At 46.9% G+C, this 16181-nt stretch overlaps 1 protein-coding gene across 1 annotated transcript; it reads left to right on the top strand.

The window, feature by feature from the left end:
• The first annotated feature begins 750 nt into the window (after positions 1–750).
• On the top strand, positions 751–1749 carry LOC135972345 (olfactory receptor 52R1-like). The gene has a single exon (XM_065550034.1). It carries the CDS (start codon positions 751–753, stop codon positions 1747–1749), a length of 999 nt encoding a protein of 332 aa, XP_065406106.1.
• The last annotated feature ends 14432 nt before the right edge of the window (positions 1750–16181 follow it).

The raw sequence follows: 16181 nt of genomic DNA, 5'->3' as shown, positions 1-16181 counted from the left end.
AGCCTCCCCCTTTCTCATAGCCTGTCTCAGAAATCCCCTTTCTATCTACTATATCCTTCATAGAGACTGAGTGTCCACAACTGAGCACGTGTCCAGAGCAGGTTATTCTTCATCCCATTGCTTAGGCATACAAACATTGTCTTTATTTTCACCATGGCTGTGAATGAGTAACTGTTTTCATGGAGCTCCTATCAATGACGCCAGGTCTTTTCCCTGAGTTTGTTTCTAGTTGGGTTTGTTTGGGGTTTTGTTTGTTGGGTTTTCTTTCTAGTTGCGTTTTTTTCTAGTTTCTTCCCTCTGGTACATGTTTTGTCAAAGCTTTGTTTCTTTTCCACTGTTAGATTTTGAACAATAGGGTGAATGGGGAACGCCCTGCAGAATGGACTCTCTAGCCTGGGTTTCATTGTATTAAGGAACAATGATGAATAGCAAGGATCCACACTCATGTTTCCCACTGCTGCCTATTAAGGTTTCCCATACCAAGATATGTAGGAATTCTTGATGTACGGAACACCATAAAATATGGAATTGGCATTAGTATGGTCAGTTGTTGATAATTTATTTCTCTGAATAGTGAAAATGTCATTTTTCTATGTGTGAAGAGTTAAAAATTTGCTTCACCCTTGAGAACAGCTTCCAGTAGTGCATGTAGTGTAGCATATTAACATTGTCTCTCCATCTAGGTATTTGTACTGCGACCATAACCCTAGGCCCTTGGCACATACAGGAAGTCAGGGGAACATACGGTACATGCAGGAGACACCGTATTGCCTCAGAGTTGGACACCATCTCCCCTACTCCATGCGAGATTCCAACACAACCGACTTCACCAACCCCTCCACCTTCATTCTGCTGGGCATTCCTGGCCTGGAGGCAGCCCATGTCTGGCTCTCCATCCCCTTCTGCACCATGTATGTCACAGCCATCTTGGGGAACTTCACCATCCTGTTTGTCGTGAAGAGGGAGCCGAGGCTCGGTGCCCCCATGTACTATTTCATCTGCATGCTGGCCATCACGGACCTGGTCCTTTCTACATCCATGCTGCCCAAAATGCTGAGCATCTTCTGGTTTAATTCCAGGGAGATCGATTTCAGTGCCTGTTTCACCCAGATGTACTTCATTCACTGCTTCACAGTGGTGGAGTCTGGGATTCTCGTGGCCATGGCTTTTGATCGCTATGTGGCCATCTGCAATCCCCTGAGACATTCCACCACCCTGGCAAACCCCATGGTGGCTAAGATTGGCCTGGCTGTGGTGTTGTGCAGTGGCATGCTCATACTGCCCTATCCCCTCCTGACGAGGCAATGGCCATACTGCAAAAGCAACATCATCCCTGACACACACTGCACGCACATAGCTGTGGTGAAGCTGGCTTGTGCTGATACCCGCATCAGTAGTTACTATGGCCTCTTTGTGCTATTCTGTGTGAAGGGTCTCGATATGGTTTTAATTGCTGTGTCCTATATCCAGGTCCTCAGGGCCATCTTCAGTCTTCCCACAAGGGATGCCCATCTCAAGACTTTTGGGACCTGCAGCTCCCATCTCTGTTCCATCTTAGTCTTTTACATCCCAGGTCTCTTCTCCTCCCTCACGTACCGGTTTGGCCACAATGTGCTCCTGTATTTCCGTGTTCTCATTGGCAACGTGAGCCTCCTGGTGCCCCCCACGCTAAACCCCATCATCTATGGGGTGAGGACCAAACAGATCCAGGACAGGCTGCTCCAGCTCTTTAGTCATAAACACATCTGAATTTTAATCCTGGTGCTCTAGCTGTCAGACTGACCTGCATTCAGAGCTGGCTGGTGAGATGGTGCTGGGCTCTCTTCCCTGAATCCCTTACTAGACAGTCAAAGTGACATTGAATCCTTTTCTGGACTTACTGTGCTGTGTCAACATGACAGACTGGGGAATAGGTCTGTGTTATTAACAAAGGGTTCCCACCTTTCTAATTGATTTTAACTGGACCCCGGAGGGCCTGTGCCTGGCCCTGCCTATTCCCCCAAGGCCCTGCCCCCTTTTACTTCTTCCAGCAAGGCCCTGCCTCGGTTCTGCATTTTCCTCCAAAGCTCACCCTTGTTGCTCACTGCTCTTCTCCCCATCCCCACTCACTTGATGGATCATCTCCACCTCCCTCCCTCCAGCCCCCAGCTGAGTTCCCTCTGCTCCGGGTCTGGGACAGGAGCTGCTGCAGCCTGACAAGTAGCCTGCAGTTTATGCAGCACTGAGGCCAATAGGACAATCAGGAGCAGAGCGGGAATCCAGGAAGACCTATAAAAGCAACTGAGGGTTGGGTGCAGGGTTGGGTGGGAGGTGAGCAAGCCTGAGCATCATACAGCTTGTGGGCCCTAAATCTCAGCTATAAAGTCCGGCAGGCTCCCAGCAATGGGGATGGGCTGGGAGACCTTTGCCCTGAGCCAGGCTGTGACGTTGCACTCCACAATGCTTTTCAGAAATATGCTTAGGATTATAAATATGACATAACTGGAATATGTTTTATGCTACATATGTCATGTAACATATCTCTGCAAAGGTTATGATCTACTGAATCTATTCATCCTATTTGTATGCATGTGTCATTTTTGTATTCGAAGTTATGAATATTGGCTGTGTACTTGTTTGATTTTAAGTAGGATCAGTGAAGCATTTGGTCAGCTTCTTGAGAAAAGACTTTTCTCAGTAATTGCCCAATGAAGAATCACTTAAGCTGACAATAGACTTTAATAGACACCAATCCTCATCTGAGTTTTCCTGGGAATGTTCCTGTAGAGAATTAAGTCATTCATCGACATGTGACTTGCCTAGGTGACTCAAAAACTCCATCTTGTAGAGGGGATTCTACACACGGGGAGACAGGTAATAGTTTTGGGGGATTAGAAACATAGATGGCTGGGTTTGCGATGACTGGGAGAACTGTACAGGTAACACATTTGCTGGCACCTCTGCTAAACATGCTGCTGCCATAGAACCTTCCCAGATGCAATTCCAGGTTCCCTTTCTGTTTCTATACCACCGCCGTCCCTCACTAACCTCACTCTGCTCGAAGACTCTGCCCCACAAGCTGCAAAAGACTCTTGGGCTGTCCAAGGTTGCTCTCTACATCCTGATTCCCTTAGGCGTTCACCTACCGTCACATTTGAGTCCCCCTTTTCACTCTACCTGTCTCTATCTGCCCTGCTACATGGTGTTTCGCATGTCGGAAAGAAGGGAATGGTCTCTGCTGTAACTAAGGCAGGATTGTCATAACTATAAACGGAAGGATAACAGCTGTCCTGTGTACAGTACTATAAAATCCCTCCTGGCCAGAGACTCCAAAATCCTTTTCCCTGTAAAGGGTTAAGAAGCTCAGGTAACCTGGCTGGCATCTGACCAAAGGACCAAGAAGGGGACAAGATACTTTCAAATCTTGGGGCGGGGGAGGCTTTTGTGTGTGCTCTTTGTTTTGGGTTTGGCATTCGCTCTCGGGACTGAGAGGGACCAGACATCAATCCAGGTTCTCCACATCTTTCTAAGCAAATCTCTCCTATTTCAAACTTGTAAGTAAATAGCCAGGCAAGGCGTGTTAGTTTTCCTTTGTTTTCTCAACTTGTAAATGTACCTTTTACTAGAGTGTTTATCTTTGTTTGCTGTACTTTGAACCTAAGACTAGAGGGAGTCCTCTGAGCTCTTTAAGTTTGATTACCCTGTAAGGTTAATTTCCATATTGATTTTACAGAGATGATTTTTACCTTTTTCTTTAATTAAAAGCCTTCTTTTTAAGAACCTGATTGATTTTTCCTTGTTTTTAGATCCAAGGGGGTTGGATCTGTATTCACCAGGAGTTGGTGGGAGGAAGGAGGGGAATGGTTAATTTTTCCTTGTTTTAGATCCAGGGGGTTTGGATCTGTATTCACCAGGGAATTGGTGAAGGTTTTTCAAGGCTTCCCAGGGAGGGAATCCATTGGAAATGGTGGCAGCGGGACCAGAGCTAAGCTGGTAGTTAAGCTTAGAAGTTTTCATGCAGGCCCCTACATTTGTACCCTAAAGTTCAAAGTGGAGATACAGCCTTGACAAGGATGCTGGGCCCCCCATTTCAGCTCTTTTTCAGCCCGCCACTGTGCCGCCTGTACCACTTGCCAAAGCCACAATATTGGTAAACCTGGAAAAGTGTCTCAGGGGTTCCGGGGCCTGCCCCAGGCACCATTCTTACATTGGCAACTTGATTTTGTACAAATGCCTAAGAGTCAACAATATGAATTTATTTTAGTTACGGTATGTTTATTTTCTGGTTGGATTGAAGCCTTTCCTTGTCGCAAGGCTGACTCACTGTCTGTTGCCAAATGTTTGTTAAATCATATTATGCCTGCCAAGGGAATTCCTCCCACTCTGTCCAGTACCCAGGGTACAAATTTTGCGGACAACTTGTTCAGCACTTGAATCGTATATTACATATCACACATCTGCTGCACTGTCCCTACCACCCACAGAGTGCAGGTGCAAGTGAAAGACGAAATGGTGTACTTAAGAATAAGCTTGCTAAGATTTGTTACTCTACAGGGTTAAGGTAGCCAGCAGCTTTACCACTGACCTTTATGGAAATGCGATCCACTCCATCCCAAAGACATAAATTGAGTCCTTTTGAAATTGTTATGGAATGCCCTGTGCGAGCTATGGCTACCATTACTCTAGACCCAGATTTGAACTTGACGCACAGTACGCTCCTTCAATATTGAAAGGGATTAATGCAAGCCGTAAGTCACTTCCATTCACAGGTTCGAGTCGCCTGGCCGCCGGAACCCAACTCTGATGCTTGCCACGACCTCGAACCAGGTGACTGGGTCTACATATGGCAGCATCATCGAAAACACGCCTTGGAACCCCGGTGGAAGGGTCCTCATCAGGTACTGCTTACTACCCAGAGGGCTGTTAAACTATCTGGCATCGCAGCGTGGATACATGCTTCGCCGTGTAAGAAGGCACCACCCCCAGTGAACCAATCATCACCTCAGGACCACGCAGAGTCAATTTTAACTCCAGAAGAAGACGTAGAGAAACAGTCTGCAATACCTTACAATCTACACTCTCGTAAGGGATGCCAGAAGCAGACGATGACCTAAAGCAAGGCCGAAGAAGAAGCAGTAGTGAGCCTAGCGCCTGCTGCCTGGTGGACATGAAACCATGACTGCGATTCCCTCAGTTCAGGTTGTCTGGGACAGAAGGGCCTTGCCTCTAATGTGTGCCTCTGGTGGTGCCTGTTCCTCGGCTGCTGGTGTCTTAAGGTCTAGGAAGTCCACAATGAAAATTCTTTTATCCAGCAACAAGTGTGGATAGCTCAGACCCTTAATATCTCTAATTGCTGGGTCTGCAGCCACATCCCAGCCCACTCTCAAGCTGGTGTTACTGTCCTGGCAATCCCACTCAATTCCCCAGACTCACTGGAGGACCTCGTCAATTTAACAAAACATGGAACAGCAATGACACTTGGGAAACGGTGGGAATAAATGTACCTAAATGGATAAGTGTGGTGGAGGGAAAAGGTCATTGGTGTTGGGTGTGTAATGGGACAGGGCTGGATCTGAGAAGGAGCTGTTGCCTTCAGCATATTGTGGCCAATGGTGTATGGTATTATTAGAACAAAACTAAAAAGTGGTGGATCAGGTATAGGGATATGACTTTTTTCTCAACCTGGGATCAAACAGAGAAATCAATCTCATGTTCCCCCTACAGTAACCTTAGTGAAAACAATACAGTCTTTCAATGCCATTCAAATAACACCACTCCTCCTAAGGAGAATTACCATGTGCCCTTTGGGGGATATTACTCCTCCTTTGCAGGCACCTATGTGACAAATGAATGCAACTGACTTTTCCCAGTCTTAATAGGCCATCATTGGGTTTGTGGGACCAAAGCTTATACTGCATTACCAGCTAACTGGTCAGGTATCTGTTATCCCTCCCGACTCTTCCCACAATTCCGAGTGCTAGGGTCCTTCCCAGGAGAACGCCTCTGTAATTTCAGACAAAAAAAAAAGGGTCTTATCAGATGCCCAATGGTATGTAAATAACATAAGCCCCTTAACTTGGAAAAAGGCCATTGGCAGTTCCTTTATCCCACCGGGGGAGTAATACACCATGCAAAAAGGCTCTTGAGGTTACAAGCAGTAGCTAAAATAATGGCAAATAAAACCGAAGAAAATTTAAGAGCCCTGGCCAAAGAAACAGGGGTGGTTTGACAGCTGGCCCTCCAAAATCGTCAGGCATTGGACATAGTGCTGCTGGCCAAAGAAGGAACCTGTGCTCTCATTGGAAAATAATGTTGTGTGTATGTACCTGACAACACCAATGAGGTAATAAATCGTGCTAGCCACTTAAAACAAATCGCATATCTTCCCCATGAAGAGCCGAGTTCTTTATGGAAGTGTCTAAGTAACCTGTTCAATTTCTCTGGCGTAGAAAGCTGGTTGTTTCAGGGAGCCCTGACTATCCTGTTTGTAATCCTAATATTTTTTATGTTTTCAGTTAATCTCCTGTTGTATCCAAATTGTGTAAGACATGTGTCATAACTATAAAGGGAAGGGTAACAGCCCTCCTGTGTACAATACTATAAAATCCCTCCTGGCCAGAGTCTCCAAAATCCTTTTACCTGTAAAGGGTTAAGAATCTCAGGTAACCTGGCTGACACCTGACCCAAAGGACCAATAAGGGGACAAGATACTTTCAAATCTTGGTGGGGGGAAGGCTTTTGTTTGTGCTCTTTTTTGGGGGGGGGAGTTTGCTCTTGGGACTAAGAGGGACCAGACATCAATCCAGGCTCTCCAAATCTTTCTGAACAAGTCTCTCATATTTCAAACTTGTAAGTACAGCCAGGCAAGGCATGTTAGTTTTATCTTTGTTTTCTCAACTTGTAAATGTACCTTTTGCTAGGGTGTTTCTTTTTAAGAACCTGATTGATTTTTCTTTGTTCTGAAATCCAAGGGGATTGATCTGGACTCACCAGGAATTGGTGGGGGAAAAGGGAATGGGGGGGGGGAATGATTAATTCCTCCTTTTTTTAAGATCCAAGTGGTTTTGGATCAGTGTTCACCAGGGAGTTGGTGGAAGAGTCTCTCAAGGCTACCCAGGGAAGGGAGTTAGCCCATTGGGAGTGGTGGCAGCGGACCAGTCTAAACTGCTAGTTAAACTTAGAAGTTTTCATTCAGGCCCCCACATTTGTACCCTAAAGTTCAGAGTGGGGAAGGAAGCTTGACATGGTGGCAGAGAGGTGGGATCATTTTAAACCAAAAGCCAGTAAGATTTTTTTTCTCCTTTCTAGCTGCTTTCTAGCAGAGCTGAAGGTAGATGCATATCTTATCTCATCCTTGCCTGAAGGCAGAGGAGTAAAGTTTTTTTAACAAGGGTCTTTGTTAAGAGAAGGGTTCATGCAGTGAGCAAGCAGCTGGCAAAAGGAATTTACAAGCTGAATTGTTTTTTTTTTGGCCATGTCTACACTAACTCCCTAATTCGAACTAAGGTACGCAACTTAAGCTACGTGAATAACGTAGCTGAAATTCGAAGTACCCTACTTCGAACTTACCTCGATCCACACGCGGCAGGCAGGCTCCCCCGTCGACTCCACGGTATTCCTCTCATCTAGCTGGAGTACCGCAGTCGATGGCGAGCACTTCCGGGTTCGACTTATCGCGTCCAGACAAGACGCGATAAGTTGAACCCAGAAGTTCGATCGCTCGCCGCTGAACTACCGGGTAAGTGTAGACCTACCCTTTCCTTCCTACCTCTCGGGTATAGCTACTTAAAAAGTCTCTGTTAACTAAGCAGCCCTGAGCTGAGTGCATCCCAGTTTCAGTGAACTGCAGAGGGGAGCGGCCCAGCACAAGAAAGCAGGAAAATGACTACCAGTGAAGCAGCTAACAAAATAGAACTGTTTTCTATTTTGGAAAATAGAAAGCAACAGAAAAAGAAAACAAATATAAGAGAGGGCTGGAATTAAAACAAATAGAAATAAAGGCAGAGGAGGCTGCCCACAAGGGAGCTATGGAGGAGAGAGAAAGAGAGAGGAAGCATGAACTGGAATTAGCACAGGCTAGGCCGGATATACCAGCCAACCCTAGCAACCCCTCTCCAGGTACTGCTTCCCATCCCAGAAAATTCCTCACCTACAAGGTAGGTGATGATACTGAGGCTTTCTTAGAAAATTTTGAAAGGGCTTGCCTTGGGTATAACATCACTACAGACCAGTACAACGTAGAGCTGAGGCCGCAGCTTAGTGGACCCTTAGCAGAGGTGGCGGCTGAAATATCTAAGGAACACATGAACAGTTATGAACATTTTAAAAACAAGGCCAGAATCAGAATGGGGCTAACACCTGAGCATGCCCCTCGGCGGTTCAGAGCCCTAAGGTGGAAACCAGACGTGTCATTTACCCGACATGCCTACCACATTGGGAAAAATTGGGATGCCTGGATATCAGGAGCAAGTGTTAAATCTACAGAAGAGTTGCCCTTCCTAATGCAAATGGAGCAGTTCATAGAGGGTGTTCCTGAGGAAATAGAAAGGTACATCCTAGATGGGAAGCCCAAAACTGTAACTGAGGCGGGGGAGATTGGAGACAAATGGGTGGAGGTGGCAGAAAAGAAAAAAACTAGTAGCAGTTGGAGCGAATATCAGAAGGGACAACCCAAAACAAAACCTTACCACCAGGGACAACCCAAGGCCCCACCCACATCCCAAGGAAAACCCCCGATGCCTTCTCACCCCACCACACCAGTCTCCACCAACCAACATCGCCCCGGTGATACCTTAGCAGGGCAATGTTTTAAATGTAATGAACTGGGACATATAAAGGCCCGCTGCCCCAAGAAACCCAACCAATTACAGTTCATTACACCACAATCACACCAAAGATCCCCAGGCCCAGATGCCTCTCTCATACCCTCGGAGGGAAGGGAAACCTTGAGAGTGGGTGGAAAGAAGGTTATCACATGGAGGGACACCGGGGCACAAGTGTCAACTATCCACCAATCCCTAGTGGAGCCCAAACTCATCAACCCGGAGGCTACAGAGACAATTCAACCCTTCATGTCACACTCTGTAACGTTGCCTACAGACAAGTTGCATGTCCACTACAAGGGCTGGTCAGGAATGTGGACTTTTGCAGTTTATGACAATTATCCCATTCCCATGCTGCTGGGGGAAGACTTGGCAAACCATGTGAAGCTAGCCAAGAGGGTGGGAATGGTCACCTGCAGCCAGGCTAACCAAGCTTTCACACCCATCCCTGTTCCTGAACCGTCCACCAGGGCCCCGTCTGGGTTACCACACCCAGTCAGAGGTGGTGGAACCGGATCCCCTGCCAACGACTGCAACAGCCGTAGTGGATAGAAATCCCAGAGACCCAGCCAAAGCCAGTCCCAGAACCGGAACTGGCAACACAACCAGCACCAGAACCATTGCCAGCACTTAGTACAGCATTTGCAAACACGTCTACAACTCCAACGCCAGAGGGCACTAGCGAGCCTGAACTGGCAGAAACAGTAGATAATCCTACCCAAGAGGCTCAGCCAGAGCCTGAGATACCACATAGTGCACCAGTGGGGAGCGGTTCACAGTCAACGGAAACAGCCCCAGCACCTGCATCGCTTTCAGAGGGACCAAGCCCCAGTCCACAGTCCAAGGAGGAACTGATGTCTCCACCATCAAGGGAACAGTTCCAGGCCGAGCAGGAAGCAGATGACAGCCTTCAGAAAGCTTGGGCGGAAGCGCGGAGCACCCCACCGCCTCTCAGCTCTTTTAAGTGATCCCGGTTTGTAGTAGAATAAGGACTTTTATACAAGGAGACTCTTTCTGGTGGGCACCAGGAAGACTGGCATCCTCAAAGACAGTTGGTACTTCCCACTAAGTATCGGGTAAAGCTCTTGAGCTTAGCCCATGATCATTCAAGTGGCCATTCTGGGGTGAACAGAACCAAAGACCGGTTGGGGAATTCCTTCCACTGGGAAGGAATGGGCAAGGAGGTTGCCAATTATGTCTGGTCTTGTGAGGTGTGCCAATGAGTGGGAAAGCCCCAATACCAGGTCAAAGCCCCTCTCCAGCCACTACCCATAATTGAGGTCCCATTTCAGGGAGTAGCTGTGGATATTCTGGTTCCTTTCCCAAAGAAGACACCCAGAGGAAAGCAGTACATATTGACTTTCATGGATTTTGCTACCCAATGGCCGAAAGCAGTACCCTTAAGCAACACCAGGGCTAAAAGTGTGTGCCAGGCATTAACAGACATTTTTGCCAGGGTAGGTTGGCCCCACGACATCCTTACAGATTCGGGAACTAATTTCCTTGCAGGGACCATGAAAAACCTGTGGGAAGCTCATGGGGTGAATCACTTGGTTGCCACCCCTTACCACCATGAAACCAATGGCCTGGTGGAGAGGTTTAATGGAACTTTGGGGACCATGATATGTAAATTCTTAAATGAACACGCCAATGATTGGGACCTAGTGTTGCAGCAGTTGCTTTTTGCCTACAGGGCTGCACCACATCCCAGTTTAGGGTTTTCACCATTTGAACTTTTGTATGGCCGCGAGCTTAAGGGGCTATTACAGTTGGTGAAGCAGCAATGGGAGGGGTTTATGCCTTCTCCAGGAACTAACATTCTAGAATTTGTAAGCAACCTACAAAGCACCCTCCGATACTCTTTAGCTCTTGCTAAAGAAAACCTAAAGGATACTCAGGAAGAGCAAAAGGCCTGGTATGATAAATTTTACCAAGAACGGTCCTTCACAGTAGGAGACCAAGTCATGGTCTTAAAGGCGCTGTAGGCCCATAAAAGGGAAGCGTTGTGGGAAGGACCATTCACGGTCCAGGAGCGTCTAGGAGCTGTTAACTATCTCATAGCATCCCCCACCTCCAACATAAAGCCTAAGGTATACCTTTTATTCCAGAGAATTAAAGATTTTCCAGTTTACAGCCCAGAAACAGATGATGCTGAGTGGCCTGAAGGTGTCTACTACAAAGGAAAAAATGGCGGTGGCGTGGAAGAGGTGAACCTCTCCGCAACCCTTGGATGTCTGCAGCGACAGTAGATCAAGGAGCTGTGCACTAACTTTCCGCCAATGTTCTCAGCCACCCCAGGATGGACCGAATGGGCATATCACTCCATTGACACAGGTAATGCTCACCCTATTAGAACCCCACCCTACCAGGAGTCACCTCATGACCAAACTGCTATACAAAGGGAGATCCAGGACATGCTACAGATGGGTATAATCCGCCCCTCTAACAGTGCATGGTTATCTCCAGTGGTTCTAGTTCCCAAACCAGATGGGGAAATACACTTTTGCGTGGACTACCGTAAGCTAAATGCTGTAACTCGTCCTGACAACTATGCAATGCCACGCACAGATGAGCTATTGGAGAAATTGGGACATGCCCAATTCATCTCTACCTTAGACTTAACCAAGGGGTACTGGCAAGTACCACTAGATGAACCCGCCAAGGAAAGGTCAGTCTATGTCACCCAGGCAGGGGTGGATGAACTCAATGTACTCTCTTTCGGGCTGCAAAATGCACCCACCACCTTCCAAAGACTTGTAGATGGTCTCCTAGCAGGATTGGGAGAATCTGCAGTTGCCTACCTCGATGATGTGGCCATTTTTTTCTGATTCATGGGTAGAACACCTGGAGTACCTGGAAAAAGTCTTTGAGCGCATCAGGCAGGCAGGACTAACTGTTAAGCTAAAAAGTGTCAAATAGGCCAAAACAAAGTAACTTACCTGGGGCACCAGGTGGGTCAAGGAACTATAAATCCCCTACAGGCCAAAGTGGATGCTATCCAAAAGTGGCCAGTTCCAAAGTCAAAGAAACAGATCCAATCCTTCTTAGGCTTGGCCGGATATTTTAGGCAATTTGTACCACACTACAGCCAAATCGCCACCCCACTGACAGACCTAACCAGAAAGAAACAGCCAAATGCAGTTCAGTGGACTGATGAGTGTCAAAAGGCCTTTAACCAGCTTAAGGCGACACTCATGTCTGACCCTGTGCTAAGGGCCCCAGACTTTGACAAACCATTCCTAGTAACCACAGATTCATCCGAGTGTGGTGTGGGAGCAGTTTTAATGCAGGAAGGACCGGATCAAGAATTCCATCCTGTCGTGTTTCTCAGCAAGAAACTGCCTGAGAGGGAAAGCCATTGATCAATCAGTGAAAAAGAATGCTATGCCATTGTGTACGCGCTGGAAAAGCTGCGCCCGTACGTTTGGGGACGGCGTTTCCAACGACAAACTGACCATGCTGCGCTAACGTGGCTTCATAGCACCAAGGAAAAAAAACAAAAAACTTCTTCTGTGGAGTTTAGCTCTTCAATACTTTGACTTTGAAATTCAACACATTTCAGGAGCTTCTAACAAAGTGGCTGATGCACTCTCCCGTGAAAGTTTCCCAGAATCAACTGGTTAAAATCATCCTTGATATGTAAGGGTGCATGTGTTTTTTTAATATGTTTATTCTAAAGTTTAGAAAGAAATCACAGCCAATGCGGTCCAACACTGTCTGAGATTTGGGGGGCATGTCATAAACAGATAGTCAAGGGTTAATGCCTCTTTTACCTGTAAAGGGTTAAGAAGTTCACCTAGCCTAGTTGACACCTGACCAGAGGAACCAATGGGAGGACCAGATGGTTCAAAGGGAAAGGAAAGTTCCCTTTGTCTGTTAAGTTTCAGTTTGGACCGGAGTGGGAAAGCTCCAGAATTCAGCCTCTTCTTAAGTAGTGAGTATTAGTGAAGGAAATAAATAGGTTTATGTTTATTTCTTTGTAACCTGTCTTGTCCAATTAGAGGAACAGTCAAATTGGGTATTTTTTGTGTGTAACTAAGGGTTTGCCCAGGGGAACATCCCCTGTGTTTGGAACCTGTTGTCTGTGAGAGTAGCCAGTATGCTAATCTCTCCCAGAGGGTTTTCTTTTACCTTTCTTTTCTTTAATTAAAAGCCTTTTTCCTAATACCTGATTGACTATTCCTTGTTTTTAGATCCAAGGGGGTTGGATCTGGATCCACCAGGAGTTGGTGGGAGAAAGGAGGGGGGATGGTTAATTTCTTCTTGTTCTAAGATCAAAGGGGTTTGGATCGGTATTCACCAGGGAATTGGTGAAGAGTCTCCCAAGGCTACACAGGGAAGGGAATTAGCACTTTGAGAGTGGTGGCAGGAGGCCAGATCTAAGCTGGTAGTTAAGCTTAGAAGTTTCATGCAGGCCCCCACATTTGTACCCTAAAGTTCAGAGTGGGGAAGCAGCCTTGACAGGCTGTATAAGTGCAAGACCTAGAGAGGATAGCGGCTTCCATAAACTCACAGTGTGAAAGGGAGCCCAGATTGGTATTGTGATCGGTTGGATCACAGAAAACCCCATGGGAACTTCAAAGTGATGTGCTGAGACCACTTCTAACCCATTTTCCCTGCCAGCTTGGGACTCCAGAACCCTGTCTGGTTTGATCCGGACACGCTAGCCTGTTACAAACCCAGAACCAGGTCTGAATCACATCCCCCAACAGCTGCAGGCTTAACTGAAAACAGCTTAAGAAGTGTCCCTGTGTCCAACACTCAGAGGCCCAACTCCCAACGGGGTCCAACCCCCAAATAAATCTGTTTTACCCTGTATAATGCTTATACAGGATAAATTCATAAATTGTTTGCAATTCCTCGACAGTGTCCATGTGGAGACAGCTGAGGTGGCTGTCCCAGTACACGGGACTGCTGATACACCACTGGTGGAGGAGGAGATGGCTTAGAGTGGACACTGGCAGCTGGTTAATTCTGGCAGCAGGCAGTGCTCCACCCCTGCTCCGAACCCTCTTGCCGTGGTAATAGGTAACCGTTATGCTCTTCTTGATACAGGAAAGAAGGAATCACTCCCTACAATAAAGGAGGAGAAGTTTCGTACCCCTAAGGCTGGGAGGTCTGCTGCCACCACTGCGAATAGGAAACGTAGGGTAGTGGTGGTCGGAGACTCTCTGCTGAGGGGGACAGAGGCGCCCATCTGTCGCCCTGACATTTCATCTCGGGAGGTATGCTGCCTGCCCGGAGCCCGTATCCGAGACATTACGGAGGCATTGTCGAGGATTATCCAGCCCTCTGAGTACTAACCCATGCTACTCATCCATGTGGGCACAAATGATACTGCGCGGTGTGACACTGAGCGGATCAAGAGTGACTACAGGGCTCTGGGAGTACGGGTGAAGGAGTTTGGAGCGCAGGTGGTATTCTCTTCAATTCTTCCTGTCAAAGGTAGGGGCCCGGGCAGAGACAGATGCATCATGGAGGTGAATGCCTGGCTGCGAAGATGGTGGCGTCAGGAGAGCTTTGGCTTCCTAGACCATGGAATGCTATTCGAGGAAGGACTGCTAGGCAGAGATGGCGTTCACCTTTCGAGGAGGGGAAAGACCCTATTTGGACACAGACTGGCTAACCTAGTGAGGAGGGCTTTAAACTAGGTTCGACGGGGACAGGTGAGCAAAGCCCACAGGTAAGTGGGGAACATGGAGACCGGGGAGATGGGTCGGAAATGAGAGGGAGTGTGGGCTATATTGGCAGAGAGAAAGGAGGGTCAGGACAAAACTGGGAGGAAAGATCAAACCAGTATCTTAGATGCCTGTATACAAATGCGAGAAGTATGGGGAATAAGCAGGAAGAACTGGAAGTGCTAATAAATAAAGACAACTATGACATTGTTGGCATCACTGAAACTTGGTGGGATAATACACGTGATTGGAATGTTGGTGTGGATGGGTACAGCTTGCTCAGGAAGGATAGACAGGGGAAAAAGGGAGGAGGTGTTGCCTTATATATTAAAAATGTACACACTTGGACTGAGGTAGAGATGGACATAGGAGACAGAAGTGTTGAGAGTCTCTGGGTTAGGCTAAAAGGGGTAAAAAAACAAGGGAGATGTCATGCTACAGGAGTCTACTACAGGCCACCTAACCAGGTGGAAGAGGTGGATGAGCCTTTTTTTAAGCAACTGACAAAATCATCCAAAGCCCAAGATTTGGTGGTGATGGAGGACTTCAACTTTCCGGATATAAGTTGGGCACAGACTATCCAACAAATTCTTGAACTGCATTGCAGACAACTTTTTATTTCAGAAGGTTGAAAAAGCTACTAGGGGGAAAGCTGTTCTAGACTTGATTTTAACCAATAGGGAGGAACTCGTTGAGAATTTGAAAGTAGAAGGCAGCCTGGGTGAAAGTGATCATGAAAACATAGAGTTTGCAATTCTAAGGAAGGGTAGAAGGGAGAACAGCAAAATAGAGACAATGGATTTCAGGAAGGCAGATTTTGGTAAGCTAGGAGAGCTGATAGGTAAGGTCCCATGGGAATCAAGACTGAGGGGAAAAACAACTGAGGAGAGTTGGCAGTTTTTCAAAGGGACACTATTAAGGGTCCAAAAGCAAGCTATTCCGCTGGTTAGGAAAGATAGAAAATGTGGCAGAAGACCACCTTGGCTAAACCACGAGATCTTGCACGATCTAAAAAATAAAAAGGAGTCATATAAAAAATGGAAGCTAGGACAGATTACAAAGGATGAATATAGGCAAACAACATAGGAATGCAGGGGCAAGATTAGAAAGGCAAAGGATGTGGACTAATTGGAAAGAGTCCAGCGGAAGGCAACAAAAAAGATCGGGGGCTGGGGCACATGACTTATGAGGAGGGGCTGAGGGAACTGGGCTTATTTAGTCTGCAGAAGAGAATAGCGAGCAGGGATGGGGGATTTGATAGCAGCCTTCACATACCTGAAAGGATTTCCAAAGAGGAAGAAGCTAGGCTGTTTTTAGGGTGGAAGATGACACAGCAAGGACCAATGGTCTCAAGTGGTAGGGGTGGAGGTCTAGGTTGGATATTAGGAAGAACTATTTCACGATGAGGGTGTTGAGGGAGGTGGTGGAATCTCCATCCTTAGAGGTTTTTAAGGCCCAGATTGACAAAGCCCTGGCTTGGATGATTTAGTTGGTGTTGGTCCTGCTTTGAGCAGGGGATTGGACTAGATGACCTCCTGAGGTCTCTTCCAACCCTAATGTCCTATGATTCTATGATTCTATGTAACCCATTATGAGAGGGAAATGGCTCCTTCAGGAACCCCATGGAGTAAAATGCATGGAGGTGTGGATTTTGGAACTACTTGTAAATAATTAAACTGCAGCATATGTGGTTGAAACCAAC

Source organism: Chrysemys picta, chromosome 1, assembly GCF_011386835.1.
Source record: "Chrysemys picta bellii isolate R12L10 chromosome 1, ASM1138683v2, whole genome shotgun sequence".
NCBI classification, from domain to species: Eukaryota; Metazoa; Chordata; order Testudines; family Emydidae; genus Chrysemys; species Chrysemys picta.
This window is presented reverse-complemented; position numbering and strand designations above follow the sequence as displayed.

Coding starts and splice junctions, on each gene's coding strand:
- LOC135972345 (XM_065550034.1), top strand. CDS start 751: ATGCAGGAGACACCGTATTGCCTCAGAGTTGGACACCATCTCCCCTAC.